At 43.1% G+C, this 16,528-nt stretch overlaps 2 protein-coding genes across 3 annotated transcripts; one reads left to right on the forward strand and one right to left on the reverse strand.

Annotated features, from left to right (window-relative positions):
* Positions 1–627: 627 nt before the first annotated feature.
* On the reverse strand, positions 628–5,290 carry LOC121689374 (neurofilament medium polypeptide-like). The gene is made up of 4 exons (XM_042069117.1): positions 4,391–5,290; positions 3,229–3,428; positions 2,761–2,885; positions 628–2,340 (listed from the first exon to the last, which is right to left on the reverse strand). The coding sequence occupies exons 1-4, from the start codon at positions 5,172–5,174 to the stop codon at positions 1,188–1,190; spliced, it is 2,262 nt and encodes a 753-aa protein (XP_041925051.1). The 5' UTR covers positions 5,175–5,290; the 3' UTR covers positions 628–1,187.
* Positions 5,291–9,579: 4,289 nt separating this feature from the next.
* Positions 9,580–16,410, forward strand: plbd2 (phospholipase B domain containing 2). 2 transcript variants are annotated; one of them, XM_042069875.1, is made up of 12 exons: positions 9,580–9,655; positions 10,786–10,879; positions 11,631–11,789; positions 11,951–12,051; positions 12,806–13,020; positions 13,349–13,443; positions 13,969–14,129; positions 14,556–14,651; positions 14,866–14,937; positions 15,210–15,362; positions 15,496–15,658; positions 15,895–16,410. In XM_042069875.1, exons 1-12 carry the CDS (start codon positions 9,624–9,626, stop codon positions 16,066–16,068), a joined length of 1,515 nt encoding a protein of 504 aa, XP_041925809.1. In that variant the 5' UTR covers positions 9,580–9,623; the 3' UTR covers positions 16,069–16,410. The 2 variants fall into 2 exon arrangements, with proteins under 2 accessions (XP_041925809.1, XP_041925808.1); XM_042069874.1 differs by lacking the exon at positions 9,580–9,655 and adding an exon at positions 9,943–10,189.
* Positions 16,411–16,528: the final 118 nt, after the last annotated feature.

Genomic DNA, 16,528 nt, shown 5'->3' on the forward strand with positions numbered 1-16,528 from the left:
TAAGATCTGGGTTTGTTGAGTTATGTAGATCGAACCATGTAGAATACTGAATGGGCAATTTTAGTTAATGACTTAAGATACAGCACCAGAAGCATTCCTTTTGTATTGGAAATACCTAAGAAATAAATGCTTTAAGCTGTGTCAAGTTGTAATGAAAGCACATTTGCGTCGGCTTTGAACAAGTCATGTTTCTTTTAGCGCTCTGGGATGAGAAGATCTTCTACATTTATTTAGACGAGTCTCCTGACAGAGGCACATCAAGGAGAGCTCAGGGGAGGAGAGAATGTGTGTGTGTGTGTGTGTGTGTGCGCGTGCGCTGATTCTGTAGCTGTGCCTCCTGCATTATGCATGAGGGCTGATTTGGGAGGCCGCTATTTTTTTTTTTTCTTTGGAAGGGGCGAGTGCTCTGCTCCTCAGCCGCATTGCAGTAGTCTTTAAACAGCCCAGCCTACCCCATCCAGACTCAAAGGGTACAAGCTCTCCCCCCCTGCCTCCCTCTGAACACACCAAACACACACAGCTTTTTATTCTGGCCCACAACTTAATCACGCAAGTATGATCTGCCAACAACAAACTTGCTTTGATCAATAACTGCAGCAGGAAATGAAACGCACTGACAACAGGAAGTGATGTTTGTATGGCCCAGCCTTTATTAATGGATCACTTTTTTTCTGTGAAAGTACCCAGCATTATATTGCATTCAAGTTGTGGAGTATCACTGCATTCATGGTTCAGTGTAAAGTGCATGATAAACATTGCTTTTGTCTCACCTTGCTTTTGTATATTAGTAAATAGACTAATTTATTCATTAGTAAATATACTTCTGCATATCAACAAATATATATATATTTTTTTTTTAACATATCACATTCTTAGAGGAATCCTGACCAGCATGAACAGGGTAATAGTGCTATCAGGGGTGGTGCGTTCAGTATTTTTCTTGACATGGATTTTCCCAGCAAATTGGACATTTTAATGCACTTGACAGAACAGTCAACACGTTGACTGAATTTAAGAGCATTCTGCATTGACTACAATCATACATTGAAGCTATCATTCCTTGTTTTATGAAACTATTGCTTGTCCTTTTCACAGGAAGTTTGTAACACCCTAGTGGCTCAAGGCTCTTTGGTGTTTTCTTTCTCTCCCTTCCTCCCCCTTTCATACTCCTCTTGGACTTGGATCGTTTACTTCTTGGACTTCTCATCAGTGGCCTTTGCCTCCTTTGCTTCGGTGCCTGAAGACTTCTCAGCTTTCTCGGTTTTTGCCACCTCTTTTGTAGGAGCTGCAGGGGTTTCTTTGACCACCGCTTCATCCGCCTTTTTGTCTTCCTTCTTGGAATCGGCTTTCTCAGGAGATTTCTTCTCTGGCGCCGGTTTGGTGGCGGGCTTAGTATCCTCCTTGGGCTCCTCGTCCGGCTTTGGAGCGGCTGGCTTTTCTTTGTCTTTTTTAGCTTCCTTTGAAGGAGTCTTGGGCTCGTCCTTTTTGTCACCTGCCTTGGAGGTTGCATCCTTCTCTACTTCCTCCTTTGCTTCCTCCTCTGTGTGGTCTTTGTCCTCGGCTTCAGCCTGCTCTTCCTTGTCTTTGGGCTTGGGAGCACTCTTGTCTGCTGCTTCTGGTGTGCTCTTGCTCTTGGATTTCTCCTCCACAGGGGACTTGGACTCTTTCTTTACCAAGGTTTTTGACCCGGCAGTCTTGGTGGGTGACTTCAATGCAGGTGATTTTGGTGGAGACTTGGGCTGAGGTGTTTTAGGTGGTGACTTGGTGGGTGGTGACTTGGATTCAGGGGATTTGGTCTTAGGAGACTTGGATTCTGGAGATTTTGTAATAGGTGACTTTGCTTTGGGGGACTTGCTAACAGGGGACTTGGAAATTGGTGACTTGGAAGTGGGGGTCTTAGCTTGAGGAGATTTGGAAGGCGGTGAAGTTGAATCCTTCTCCTCAGATTTTTCATCAGTGGGAGACTTTGAATCTTCTCCCTCCTCCGCCGCCTCTTCCTTACCTCCCTCTTCCTCCTTCCCTTCTTCTTCCTTTCCTTCCTCTTCCTCCTCCCCCTCGCCCTCCTCTTTCTCCTCCTCACCTCCCTTCCCTTCATCCGATTTGGCCTCCTCCTCTACATCCTCAGCAGCCTCTTCTCCTTCCTCTTCTTCCTCTCCTTCCTTCTCCCCCTCTTCTCCTCCTTCTTCTCCTTCTCCCTCATCCTGTCCTTCCTCATCAGCCTCCTCAGTCTCCTCCTCGATGGCTTTGTCTTCCTTTAGGTGAGAGGTGATCTTCCCCTCCAGGTAGGAGTATGAACCCAGACCTGACACATAGCGGGTTTCCTCCCCCTCCAACAGCTTCCTGCAGGAGGCACAGAACACACAAATGAAGAGATTGGTTCCAAATGTTATGTTTTGATTGAGTAAAGATAAATCAAATAACAATACCCAATTACAGTTCTACTGAAATTACTTGGAAAACAAAATGTAAAACAAAAAAATATATAAATGAAAATTCATTAAAATGGTGGATATAGCATTTTGGAAACAAACTCTTCAATTATTCTCAATGCGTTACACTTGTCACTGTACTGCTTAAAGTAGGCTCCTGGGTCATTGCTACAGACAGGAAGATAAACAAGTTTCCTCTCCTTATGTTCAGGCCATTGTGGGCTGAATCAAGTCTATACATCACCGCAAAGTGTGAAATGAAAACAATTTTTTTGTTGAGAAAGTAGGGTGATAAATTTCCACTGCGAATGCAAAAAAAATGTCTACCCACCTATAAGCAGCGATTTCGATATCTAACGCCATCTTCACATTCAGCAGGTCCTGGTATTCCCTCAGCTGACTAGCCATTTCCATTTTTGTACCTCTCAGCTCATTGTCCAGCTGATGAAGGGTTTCCTAAAAGGGTAAGAAGACACAAGCACATCTCACCAGATCTCCAGGGAATGCTGAGTGACGTGTGCTATTCACTTATTTTGAAGTCAATGTATTAAATATGAGTTCATAGCTAATGTTTCCATCAGCTAAACTGTCTGAAAATACCTAGGCCTATATACATTTTGGTCTATAGGCCTACCGCTGTATGGTACAAACACCTCAGAACTTGTGTTGTAATTAATGCATGTGAAGTTTTATAGTCATATTTGCTATATACAGTTTATTTGTAAGGTAAACGATACTGGTCAATACAGCGGAGTGAAGAATGCATTTGTATAGGTGAGGGGTTAAGCCTGTGGCCTGCCTGGAGAGATGCCATGTCTCCTTGGTGATGGTCTTCAGTCTCACAGCACTGCCTCTCCAGCGAGTCCCTAGTGCCCTTCAGGGTCTCCAGCTCCACAATGCGGCTCTGCAGCTGCCTACGGTACTCAGACATCTCATCCTGGGCCGCGCGGATAGCGTCGTCGTTGAAATGGGCCGCTTCGGACAATTTCTCCATTCGAACTGCGAACAACACACCCCAAGTAATGCCACCACTGCGGACATTGTCGTTGCCAACAATTTCATTAGGCCTGCTGGAGACAAGCCAAGACATGCCACCTCGTTTTCTACGGAGCTCATAGGCTATGCCTCATTTCTCTAAAATTAGGTAATGGGTAACAATCCATGTCAAACATAGCCTACTTTTATGGCGACACGACCAACGTCAGTTTATAAGCACGCAAAATATAACTTGGCGCTTGACAAAACGCTATAGGCTAAGCAATATATTAGGCTACACAATACAGTATTTACTCAAACTGTAAACATAGGCCACTTATATTTAAATATCATCAATATCATCTCAGTTTGTCCTCAGTCTCCCACTCTCTCCCTGTTGTCCTCAGTTTACCCTGCCTGCGCTGAGCCTGCAGTTTTGAATTGTGCTATAGGCTCCCCCTGCGTGACGCCGACGGCGGAGAACAAGGAGAGGTAAATTAATAGATTAATAAATAAAACAACATGATAAAAGATATACAGCCAAATAAGTGTTTTGCCTTGGCACAGTAATTTAGACAAAGGTAAATCGGCTCTTCATTTCATCACCAGGCGTCATCTGCACGTTATGATCATAGCAGGCTGTCGAGGTATTAGTCTGCGGCAGAAAAGCTGACTCACGGTTACTATATAGCAAGACAGCAGAGGTAGACCCAGGTCATATAGTGAGCCTGTGATCGCCACCCCAAATGTTTTATTAAACCAGTGCTTCGCATGGTGGTATAACGTTTTGCTGTGCACAAAGCTCTTCATTCTGCCTGAACTGGTATTTCAGAACCTTGGAGAGAGACTCTTCGTTTCATATCACGCATATGACGAGAATGACCATTTAAGATTAAAGTATCACACTTATTTGTATAATTATACTCTTTAAAAAACTTTTCTGATAGTTCTCATATCGTTGTAACGTTACCATAAACCCTGCTCACCTCTGAACCATTCCTCCGCCTGAGCTGCATTCATGGACGCATTAGCATCCAGTTGCGCGCGGATTTCACGGAGGGCACTGGTCAAGTCAGTCTTCAGCTGATGCCGGGATTCGACGTTCACTTGCGCACCCTGTATCTGTGCAAGCAGGTCGTCCACCTCGTCTTCATGATTCTTCTTCTGGAAGGCCAACTCGTCCTGCAGGGACTGCAGTTTTTTGTCAAGCTCCAGACGCGCAAGTTCGGACTCATCTATATACTTGGTCACAGCACGGATTGCAGCTTCAAGCTCTTCGCGTCCACGCATCTCATCTTCAAGCCTTGCCCGCATGTGCTGTAGGTCCTCATCAATGTGTTGTTGTTCGAAGAAAAATTGAGCCTTCTCCTGGGTGAGTTGAGCGATTGTGTCCCGCAGTTCCCCAAGCTCACGATCATAATGATCGCCGACGGCTGAGCGCCCGGCTTGACTTTGTCGCAGCGCAGTTGCCTCCGCTTCCAGGTGCTTATTCTGCAGCTCAAGGTGCCGCACCTTCTCGATGTAGACAGCAAACCGGTCATTAAGAGCTTGAAGAATCTCCTTCTCGCTACGGGACCTTGGTTCTCCGTTGAAGGACTCAAAGCTGTCAGCAGAGAGCCCACCAGTGCGTCGGTAACCGGAGGAGACCGAGCTCCGAGACAGACTCGCAGAGTGGAAACCACTTGAAACTGGAGTTGTCCTTGTCCGAATACTTATTTGACCCTTACGGTAATAACCGGGCCCGTATAGGTTATCCATAATATAACTCATGTTTCTCCGAGTCCGAACAGAATCAGAAGCACTGCGGCACTCAACACAGCATCAGCTTTTATATAGCGTGAGGAAAATAAAGCTTGCGACTCAGCATCATCCAGCGCGCTACAATGAACTCTTCTTAAAGTCATAGGTGCGCCTCACTCCCCCCAAGTGACGCTGGTTCCTAAATAAACCAAAGCGATGCCCCCGTTAACCACCATTACATCATCTTTATATTTCTTATAAAACAACTGCTATATCATTCAAGTGGATAATTGTGTGCAGTATCCAAAATCAAGATGAAACGTGGGCTACATGTGCAAATAGGTAAATTATAGTAACTTGATAATTATAGTAGGCTAACTATAGTTACTATATACTACTCTGCAATCATTGAGTGATTTTTAAGTCAGTAACCAATTGTCTCACCATTTGTCAATCACATTAACAGTCGGCATTATAATTTGACACTCCCAAAGGCTTTCTGACCAGTCTGCCTATTTCTTCTTAGGCCTTGCTTAAAATATTCAAGGCTATAATTACAGTCATTATCATTAATCAGAATTAATAATTAATCAGTTGCTGATAACTGATGACTTGGCCTGCTTTGTGCCATCCTCACTCTTTATTGAGTTTTAGAGAGGAATAGAGAGGGCATAGGTGGGGTGTTTGGAGTACATCCCATGGGCTTGGGGCACAGATCTGGACTGCTGTCCAAGCAATCTTGCTCTCAGCAGTTAGGCCTATATGTTTTGCCAGCCTGTGATTTATGGCAAAGACATTAGTGTAAAATAGGCTATTAAAAACGATCAAATACGGAAACTCCGTCGGTTGCTGACTTTGGCACACTCAATCTTATTTCCAGGGATGCTGAAGAGAAAAAGTGGTCTTCCTAACACGTTTTATGATATGAGTAGTGTTTTTTTTTTTTTTTTTGGGGGGGGGGGGGGTGTATAGAGCCTATAGATATTCATTGGTAAGTGAAGCATAGTATTTATTTGAATTTGTAGGTGAACTATTCTTTTAAGGGTGATTGAGGACAAGCATTCACTAAGTGACACACAGGGAGCCAAAATGAACACACAGGGAGACAAAATGAACAAGTGATGAGAAGAGAAGATAGGAGGAGGAAGGGAAGGAAAGAAGGGGAGGGAAGAGGGGAGGAACCCAGTCACCTTGCACACACAGCATTACTCTGGCACCTCTCACAGCATGACTCGGCAAAACATCAGTACAGGGGGCTATTATATTCTGTGTGTGTGTGTCTAACATGAACTTTTCCATTTCCTTTTAGATAAACATTTTCTAAATTGATTTCTAATGAATGGCCAATCTGTGGCTCTTGTAAATATACCTTTAAAATGGCAAGACCGCCAGCAGAGCCAGTGCCCCCCACTTGACGCTACACCAGACTACCGAGGGAGTGATGTATCGCCGTCACCCCACCAGGACTTAGGTTTGGCCCTAGCAGCACGCCAAGCTGACCCAAGGTGATGGCTCTGATAGGGACCATGAAGCCAGCCTTCACTTTCTCTGTGAGCCACTCGGGAGCCAACCCTGCAGAGCCAGGTGCATCTTGGGACTATAGTGGGGAGCAATGAAGCAGCACACTACAACGAGGTAGAGCCGCCGGAGAAGAATTGTGCATCAACCAGGTGCAGAAAGCAGCCCAGTTCAACACGACATCAGTCAAAGATGAGTTGCTCTTACCCTGGAGACACAGGCCCTATAATGCTCATAGACATCCAGCCAGAGAAGTAGTTCAATGGGCCAGCCATCGAGAGACCTATGCAGGTTGCCAACCTAGACACACTGATGAGCCTAGAGACAAGCTGATCGGCAGCTGCAAAAAGAGAGCCTGGTGTGATACCCGAGCCTCAGTGCCAAGCCAGTTCCTGGCAGCCACAGGTAATTTCAGCACCAAGAGAGCTGGACAGCTCCCACATGGCCTAATCCATATCATCAACAACACCACTTTGCCAGGGGACATAGATTAGTCCAGTGGTTTTCAAAGTGGGGGCCGCGAGGGGATGCCAGGGGGGCCTCAGCAAGTTGGAAGGAAAAATAAAAGCAAAAAATAAATACATTTGAAAATTTTTAAATATACCTATTACTATGAGGGTTGTTATACAATGCCATTATAATAATGTGAGGCATATCTGAACATTATATTTCCCATGATAATGACTGGGAATAATAGTAGAGTGATAGCTCTCATATAGCAGAAAGCCCCAAATACAATTTTTACACATTGTATGCTCCATCGCGAAGTGCTTGTGGCTAAAATAATTATTAGGATTAGCTTAATGTATTTTTACATTTGCTGTAGTATTGTCGATGGGTTTAATAACACATCAAGGGGGTCCTTGGCCAGAACCTAGTGGTATTTGGGGGGCCTTGTCGTGGAAAAGTTTGGGAACCCCTGGATTAGTCAACACCTGATGCCCAAACGCCGCCTTACTGGTGGGGGATCAGGGGACTATGTAAGAGATCCACCATGGTGAGGGGATGATAGAATGATCAGGCACGATGCGCATCAGGCAGACGACGAGGGGAAGAAGTTGAGGGGGCAGCCGTGGCCTACTGGTTAGCACTTCGGACTTGAAACCGGAGGGTTGCCGGTTCGAACCCCGACCAGTATGCACGGCTGAAGTGCCCTTGAGCAAGGCACCTAACCCCTCACTGCTCCCCGAGTGCCGCTGTTGTTGCAGGCAGCTCACTGCGCCGGGATTAGTGTGTGCTTCACCTCACTGTGTGTTTACTGTGTGCTGAGTGTGTTTCACTAATTCATGGATTGGGATAAATGCAAAGACCAAATTTCCCTCACGGGATCAAAAGAGTATATACTTATACTTAAGTGACCCGCCAGACCACCATCATGCATTCATTGCGACCACATAGTGAGTTCAAAGGACAGCTGGACCGTCGTTGAGGAGAGAAGGGACACATTGCACATCACTGCCCAGCGCTGACATTACCAGAGCCCAGCACCCCATCCACCAACATCACAGCTGTGGCTTACTAGCTAGGTAATTTGGGTCTGACACATGGATCAGACTACTTGGACTGCAACCTGGATGCCACCCCATGCAGAGCCCTGATGGACACAGGGACGCAGGCTATTCACTGTTCCTTGGGTGCTGAGGCTGTGCCTATGGAGCACCATGTCTTTCAGTACATTTACATTTATTGATTTGGCAGATGCGTTTAACCAAAGCGACTAACAGCAATAGAATAACTTTTAAGCTATTAAAATGTAAACATTTTAACCTTTAAGCTACAGAGCTACAGTTGCAGCATTAGAATAACACTTAAGCTTTTAACATTTAAAGGAACCATACAGTATGTAAGATTGTGGCCAAAACTGGTACTGCAATCACTTTCAAATTACTCTAGAGAGGTGTATCCCCTCCCCCTCCCCCCTGACTCGAGGTTGCCAAACCGGATGCCGAAACACTACTGACTTTGTGATTAGTAGATAAGTGGAGGGTGGCACATCAGGCCAAAACACAACATGACATCACAAAACAAAACATCAACATCAGTTGAGGGCTGCAACTTCACTTTAAAAATGACAATATCCTGGCCGGACTACTGTTGTCAGTGATATAAGTATTTGAAATGAACATGATTTCTTAATGTCTAGTGACATATCAGGGCCATTTTATGATTAATTGTAATTCATTTCTTACATACGGTTCCTTTAAGCTACAGCAATGTTTTAACTACAGCTACAGCAAGAGTAACATTTACGGTACAGTGCAGAGGAGACAGTAGAGAGGGGCCACTGCACTGCCCCCCAAGCCTCCACAGATGTCTAAACTTTTTCATTATCATTTAATCACAAGTGAGTAACATTTAAACGCCTCTTGGATGATCACTGTTCATAACTGGGTGATTCATTTTTGAACACCTGATCACCTGATTGTGCAAATATTCAAGTTAAACAAAAGGAAAACACCCTTCGTATATTTGGTCCTGAATCTTTGGCGTTCTCATCTTGTGCCTTGCAGGCCATATGTCAATGAAGACAGTCGGAGCGGAGGTTCCGTTGGCGACCATGTCCTACAAAGGCTTAGGCCTAGGTTGATTTCCTGTACAGTGGTGAACCTCTGGGACCGGGTAATAGGGACACTGAGGGTATATACCCTAGATTTGAAATGGCGCTTTGCTGCAATTCTGGTGCCAAATTCCTCCACCCTGGGTGGCTTCTTACCTCTCCAAGGAGCGTATGCATTAGTGAGAAGGTGCTACTGCGCAAAGTGCTGCAGTGTCTACCATATATCTGATCATACGGAATCTGCTGAGTCTCGTGGCCTCCCTGTTTTGCCCATTGTCAAGTTGACCACATTGAACAGAGTCATGCCAACCGCGTCGTCTCGGTTTGTGTTTTGTTGCAGCCTTTGCTGCCTCGGCAAGCTGATTGTAAAAGGAACACAGGAATGAGAAGACCTAAAAACGGAGATGCTACGCTACTGGCTACCTGTGTTCTATTTGTATTTATTTATTTGTGCTTGATTTTGTGCTGTGTAGACTGTGTAGCCTAATAAATGTTCACATATAGCCTACCAGCACAAATTACTAGAAACACTCAATGAACCACAACATAATTATAATATAATTAATTTGGCGGACCTATTAAAGTATGACTAATTAAATATGTTTTAGTGTGGGCGTGGGCGTGATGACTCAGAGGTTCAAGCCATCAGTCGTTCAGGACTCTTATTATGAAGTAGGCCTATCGTATCCTTGCCGAAAGGTTGTCGGACAGTGTCACATGACCATAAGTTGTCATATGACCAAAGCTAGTGGTTGAAAATGTCTGGCTGTGTTGCTCTAAGTGCAACTTTGAGGCGTTTTGATTTAATATGTATTTTCAGCGTTTTGCTATGTTATTGGATATACCCCCTTGGCGCTGTTATTCAGTCTGTCGTGATCGAGAAACAGACTGGCAAGCTTCAGCTGGTAGAGGGCTATCATGCTGACAATGTGGCTTCGGCGAATTTCACAGATGACATCTCAGATTCAGGGTAAAAAATGATCTCTTTATCAGTTGTTTCCCTGGGGTAAAGAGTTGTTTTGCAGGGGCTTCATCGTCGTTCGCGTAGGCTTTGTATGCGTTTGTGTAGGCTTTGCGAATGCAATTCGCTTAACCCTCTAGCCCTGCTTATGTATAATAGCCTACACCAACTTAGAACGTTTGAGGTTTTGTAAATTGTTGGGATTTTTGTAATGTAGGCAGGTGAGATGTCGAAAATGGAATAACCAATTTATCTGTGTTGCCTTAGTCTGTTGTCTGGTTGTAGCCAGAAATCATCTACTATGCTAAGCTTTCTGTTACCCCGGTGTTGCACCAAATTCTGTGACACCGGCGCTCATTTATAAATATGCTTTATGAAGAGCTTTTCACTCCCATGACCGTTCAAGAACATTTCCCTTTTCTTTGATGGAGAAGGGTTGTTTAGCAGTTTCTGTTACCCAATTAGCCTAGGCACATTCAGTAGAGGATAGTTATTTGTATGTTGTAATAGCCTAATTCCTTTCTTGACCTCTACGGAAAAATGCCTAAATTTATCTTAATTTTCACTTATTGTTAATAAATGAATCTCTTTTTCGTGTTTCTTAGCTGGGCCTATCTAGAGGTGACCACTAGTGGGCGCTATAATGACACCATTCAGGCATATGCTGCGGGGGCAGTGGAGGGTGCCGTTACCTCACAGGTCAGTGACATTTGAGACCACCTTCAGTTTTATTTTGCCATTGTGTTATGGTATACAACCAAAGAGTATATTGCAGTTCCACTAAATACAGACATAAATGGGGCCGTCAATGTGACTTATCACACTTTGCAGGTGATGTGAAGTCGAATGAGGTACCATCTAAACATACTTAAAAATGTGCTATGTAGTCAAATACTGTGATGAAACATACAACAAAAAGTTATTTCCTTACTGTTTATCATCACTTCAAGATTAACAATTGGTGTACATGGTACCTTTGTAGCTTAGTCGAAATGTGGTGATGGTTGCCTTGCAAAGGTCAGTCCTGCCAAACATCATTTCGCAAACAAACATAAGCAGCTGTTTGTAGGCTACTATGCACACTTTACATTTGCTGTGTAAGATCATACTTTGCACATTTAAAGATTTGCCAAGCAGAACATGACTGAACATGCCACGCCAAGTAATCACCAAAGCATCTGTTGGCCTGATGGGATTCTGTTACATGTGGAAGTCCAGACTTACCCATGCAAATAATAGTTTCCTATAAGAGAGAAACTGTGGATGAATATAGCTTTTTGCAAAATTTATACTTCTCTGCCCTCCTCTGTGCGAAATGGATACTCCCCTGTCCTCTGCAAACATGATACTCCGCCACAAACAATAACAACTGTTTACTGTATTGTCATTGTTCGTCATGAAGCATCATCTTTTTTCCCCATTATTTGATTTGCTTTGTTTTTGTGTTCAGCTCATCTACAAGCACTGGATGAACACTGTTGTTGACTACTGTGGGCCATTTGGATATGAACCAGTTTATTGCCAGAAGTTAAAGGAGTACATCATGGCTAATCTTCAATGGGTTGTGAAGCAGATAGAGAAACAGCCTGACTCAGCTTACTGGCACCAGGTAAGCGGTCCAACTGCGGACACTTGTAAATTGATCAACACATCACAAAATCGTTACTCCCCAGTAAATAAATGCCGGTTCAAACATGTTTTTTTATTGCATCACGAGAGGTCATCGCTGATTGGAAGACCTTTCAATGTAAATGTTTGTTTGCTCCACAGGTCCGTCTTGCACTGTTGCAGATTCGAGGGATGGAGGACGCCTACAATGACCAGCTGTCTTTCTCAATGGCCATCCCAAACCTCAATCCATTTGGGTTTCTGTGAGTGCTCTCTCCTTCCCTGCTCATTTCAGCGCTCGCTGAGCATAAGCAAGCGCTGAAATGCTCAGCGCAGCCCGCCCCGTGGTCCTTTCCGGGTCCCGCCCCGATTCTCTCTCCCGCCCACTTCCTGTCGTTCTCCACTGTCCTATCTGATTGAAGGCATGAGAGGCCAAAAAAAGATTTTAAAAAAAAAGGGTCAAAGGTTATAGCTTGCACTGTTTTAAATCCTGTCATTTTGGAGAGAAGCAGTTAAATGGTCACTGTGACTGTTGATTTATTGTTTTATTGACTGTTGTTTTATTTGTTTCACTCAGAGACACACATCAAAGCTATTATAGTACATTGAACACAAGTAGATATTTTATGTTGCTTTTAGCCTGCCAAAAAAGCTTCCCTTAGAGTCTGTTTCTATAAATAGATGCTATTATTAGCACCGGGCTCAAGTAACTTCTATGTTTGCAATGTACCAAACATTTCTTTTCACAAAAATAGTCACATGTTGTTGTGATGGTCTCACGTATCACATGAGAAGTACGATGTACCCAGGAGCAGCTGAGTGCTGAAACCATGTGAAATATTTTGTCTATAATCGTAATTTTTTTTTTTTTTTTTTTAATTTTTTTTTTTTTTTTTTTTCTAAATTTAGATTTCGATTTTTATAATCCATATATAGAAAAAGTTCTATTTTTTCAGACGGAGAGATACACTGTATGTTTTTTTGAAGATGTTTTACACACACCCTTTGCTCCATCAGGTTGTTTCAGATGGGTGGAGATCTGGAGGATCTGGAGGCTGCGCTGAATAAAAGTAGCCCATCACGGACGCTTGGCTCAGGCTCCTGCTCTGCCCTGGTGAAGTTGCTGCCAGGCAACAAAGAGCTGTTGGTATCACATGACACATGGAATAATTACCAGGCCATGCTGAGGATCATGAAGAAATATTCCTTCTCCTACCACATTTCATCAAAAGGTGTTTACACGCATCCAGACGCATACACAATATCCGTCTTTAAACTCTTTCTTTTGTGCAGTTATCTTGACAACAAACTCCTTGTGTACAAATTTATTTTTTGTTCCTAAAGATTTTGACAGTGTGCTCTTTTGAATTGAGGATACCATGATTGTGACCTGGTACATTTCAATATTGTTTTGCATTTGCATTTGTTTTGCATTTGCAACATTGCAATGTTGTTTTGTTTAGATTGTTTTTAGGTTCTCCACTCTGGTTGTAAAGAATGCTGTTTTCTCTGCAGTAAAACATTTTGTCTTTGGACTAATTGATTTGACCTGTGTTCCAGATGAGCGGCCCATCCCTGGGGCCATTCAGGCCTTCTCCTCCTACCCTGGCTCCATCTTTTCAGGCGATGACTTCTATATCCTCAGCAGTGGGCTGGTGAGTGGTGCAGCCTGCTGCAGAGCACTAGTCAAGTGTAAGTTTGATTGTGAGTTTAGGTGTAAGGTGTGTCTTAAACCTCCTTTGTCAGACAGGACTGAGAAGAATTAGGGGATTGTATGCAACCTGATTATTTTGTTTGTTTTTGCATTGTTGGGTATATACACTGTAACTGTATGAACACACCGCCGCCGTTTTGAGCTTCAAAGTTACAGACTTCTCTCAGCTGCAAGAAGCAGCAAATCCATCAGCGTCGCGTTTTGGCCGTGTTGAGCGACCAGAACGTCAACCAGAAAGTTAAAAGTTGGTCAACTTTATGGTAATGAGCTATGACGCGGTTCAGCGGCAAACGACCAGCAACGTAGAATGCAGCCACGTCAGAGCGGCCAAAGCCTCAAAAGCTTCCCCGTACTTTTTGACAAACGTCTTTGACAGGGCGGCCAGAGCTTCTTTTGCAGCTCAAGTCGGCGGCTGTGTGTACGTACAGTAAGACACCTCCTCTGTGTTGCTCTTGTTTTTGTTTAGGTTGCCATGGAGACCACAATCGGGAACAGTAACCCTGCCTTGTGGAAGTACGTGGTACCGCAAGGTGCAGTAATGGAGTGGCTCCGGAATATTGTTGCCAATCGCCTAGCGCAGACAGGCAAACAGTGGGCTGATGCCTTCAGCAAGTTCAACAGTGGAACGTATGTCTGCATCTGTGAACACACAAGCATACTCGCATACGCACAGTAGCCTACCTGCTGGTTGTCATAATCACATACAGTATATATTTGAAAAAATATATAAGTATTTGCATACCTTATTCTTAATCCTAGACATTATTGATAACTCAACTTAACTTATGTATTCATAACTACACAGTGTAAACAATATAACAACAGAACAGCTGTCATGAATGATTTATTGAATTATTTAAATGTCAAGGAGAGCCTTGAAATATATATATATATAGATAGATAGATAGATAGATTTTAGAAGGTAGTTAAATAAAGAGAGTAGATGAATGACATTTTCAATGCATCAGATTTGAGAGATTAATTTTTATACATGTATATTCAAGATGAATAGAATGAATCTTAGAAAAGAACAATGTGCTCTTTCCACCTAAGGTATAATAATCAGTGGATGATTGTGGATTATAAAGTCTTCACTCCAGGAAGAACAGATATCACAGAGGAGCTTTTCACTGTTCTGGAGCAAATTCCGTAAGTCCTCTACCTTCACATGATAGTATGATCCTTGTGTGCTGCCGATGGTTCTCATTTGCTCTTGGTTTAGTTGATACTTAGTTGAAATGGTATGTGCCATTTTATTGGGTTTGTGTTGTTTATCTTTTAGTTTGATCAATGCTTATAAAGTAATCTATGATTAGAAAATTCCTACAAATGTTTTTCATCACATTTTTCTCTTTTCTTGTAGAGGTTTCATTATGGTCCAGGATAAAACCACTGAGCTTTATGAAACAGGTTACTGGGCTAGCTACAACATCCCGTGAGTGTAAAGACCAGTCTCCTATTCAGAAAGCATATTTACATACATGCATGAGCATAGTCTTAACTCATATGTTATTTGTCATTTTGTATCTGTGTCATATTATGCAGTATTTCCACAGTATCATTTCTTACTGTATACTTTATATTTGAACTCTGCATGTCTGAAGTAGAAAAGGTCATAATTGAATGAATGAATCCACCCACTCATATTTTTATTTTGTATTTTATATTTGGATTTCAACCTGAATTTACTCTCCACCATACGTACAGGTATTATAAGGAGATCTTCAATGCCAGCGGCTGCCAGGTGCTGGTTCAGCAGTACGGGTCTTGGTTCTCCTTCGATATGAATCCAAGGGCTCAGATTTTCAGACGGAATCAAACCTTAGTGACCGATCTGAAGTCTATGGTCAAGCTCATGAGGTGATCTATACTTTACTTTGGTCCACCGATCATTTAAATGGATGTAGTGCTCTCTACCCAACTATAGAAGGCTAAATGCCTCTCACTTTCTCCTACCAAAGAAAACCATTGACCAGTGGCATCCCTGTTGCAGGTACAACAATTATGAGAAAGACCCCCTGTCCCAGTGTGATGGCTGTGACCCAAAACAGAATGGAGAAAACACCATCTCTGCACGATCCGATCTTAACCCTGCCAATGGCACCTATCCATTTGGAGCACTAAGACAGCGGCCTCACGGTGGAACGGACATGAAGGCAAGCCCCCGTCGCCTCTGTCTCTGTCTTAATGAGGATTTGTATGCTTTTGATAAGATAATACTTTACTGTCTGTTACACAAGGGTTACAGAAAAATGTCTTTGACAAGGCTCCAGTCACAAAGAAACATTCACACAGACATATACAAACAAGACATGGGGTGTTGAAGTATCAACTGACTGTGGTATCAGTGGTGTGGTATAGATACTAACTTAGTCTTTCCTTGCTCCCACAGATGACGTCGTACGGCATGTATAAGGAGTATCAGATGCTGGCTGCTAGTGGCCCTACGTGGGACCAGGTGCCTGCATTCCAGTGGAGCACCTCTCCGTACAGTGACCTGCTGCACATGGGCCATCCTGACCGCTGGGCCTTTCCTACAGTCCATGTCAGATGGGGCACTGTCTGAACTCAAAGTAGCTTATAGACAAACATGGACAAATGCAACAAGTAGACAAACACACACACACACACACACACACACAAATACACAAATACACAAATACACCTGGCCTTCCCAATAATCATGATCATTATGTCTAAATCAAGACGGAGACTCCAGGATGACGGTATAGAGAAAAGAAAGGACAAAGGAATGCAAGGGAAAACGCAAGCCATGGACAGGATTGCTGTTTTACATGTCAAATCTGTCAGTGGTTTCAGTTTTTTTTTTTTATTATTATTATTGTTTTCTGTTTGATTACATGAGATTTCTGAATAAAACAATTTAAAAAAACAATGATGAAAACTATTATATGACTGTTGTGGTTGTATTGAAGAAGTAGTCAACTTCTTCTTTTGCTCAATAGGCTCATCTCATCTAAAAATGGCGTCTCATAATGACGTTTTCATATATCATATAATATCAT

Source organism: Alosa sapidissima, chromosome 18 (genome assembly GCF_018492685.1).
Source record: "Alosa sapidissima isolate fAloSap1 chromosome 18, fAloSap1.pri, whole genome shotgun sequence".
NCBI lineage: Eukaryota > Metazoa > Chordata > Actinopteri > Clupeiformes > Clupeidae > Alosa > Alosa sapidissima.

Coding starts and splice junctions, on each gene's coding strand:
- LOC121689374 (XM_042069117.1), bottom strand. CDS start 5,174: ATGAGTTATATTATGGATAACCTATACGGGCCCGGTTATTACCGTAAG. Junction 3,429..4,390: donor GGCGGAGGAATGGTTCAGAG/GTGAGCAGGGTT, acceptor TGTTGTTCGCAG/TTCGAATGGAGAAATTGTCC. Junction 2,886..3,228: donor GAGACATGGCATCTCTCCAG/GCAGGCCACAGG, acceptor TTACCCTTTTAG/GAAACCCTTCATCAGCTGGA.
- plbd2 (XM_042069874.1), top strand. CDS start 9,978: ATGTCTGGCTGTGTTGCTCTAAGTGCAACTTTGAGGCGTTTTGATTTA. Junction 10,190..10,785: donor GATGACATCTCAGATTCAGG/GTAAAAAATGAT, acceptor CGTGTTTCTTAG/CTGGGCCTATCTAGAGGTGA. Junction 13,444..13,968: donor ATATCCTCAGCAGTGGGCTG/GTGAGTGGTGCA, acceptor GTTTTTGTTTAG/GTTGCCATGGAGACCACAAT.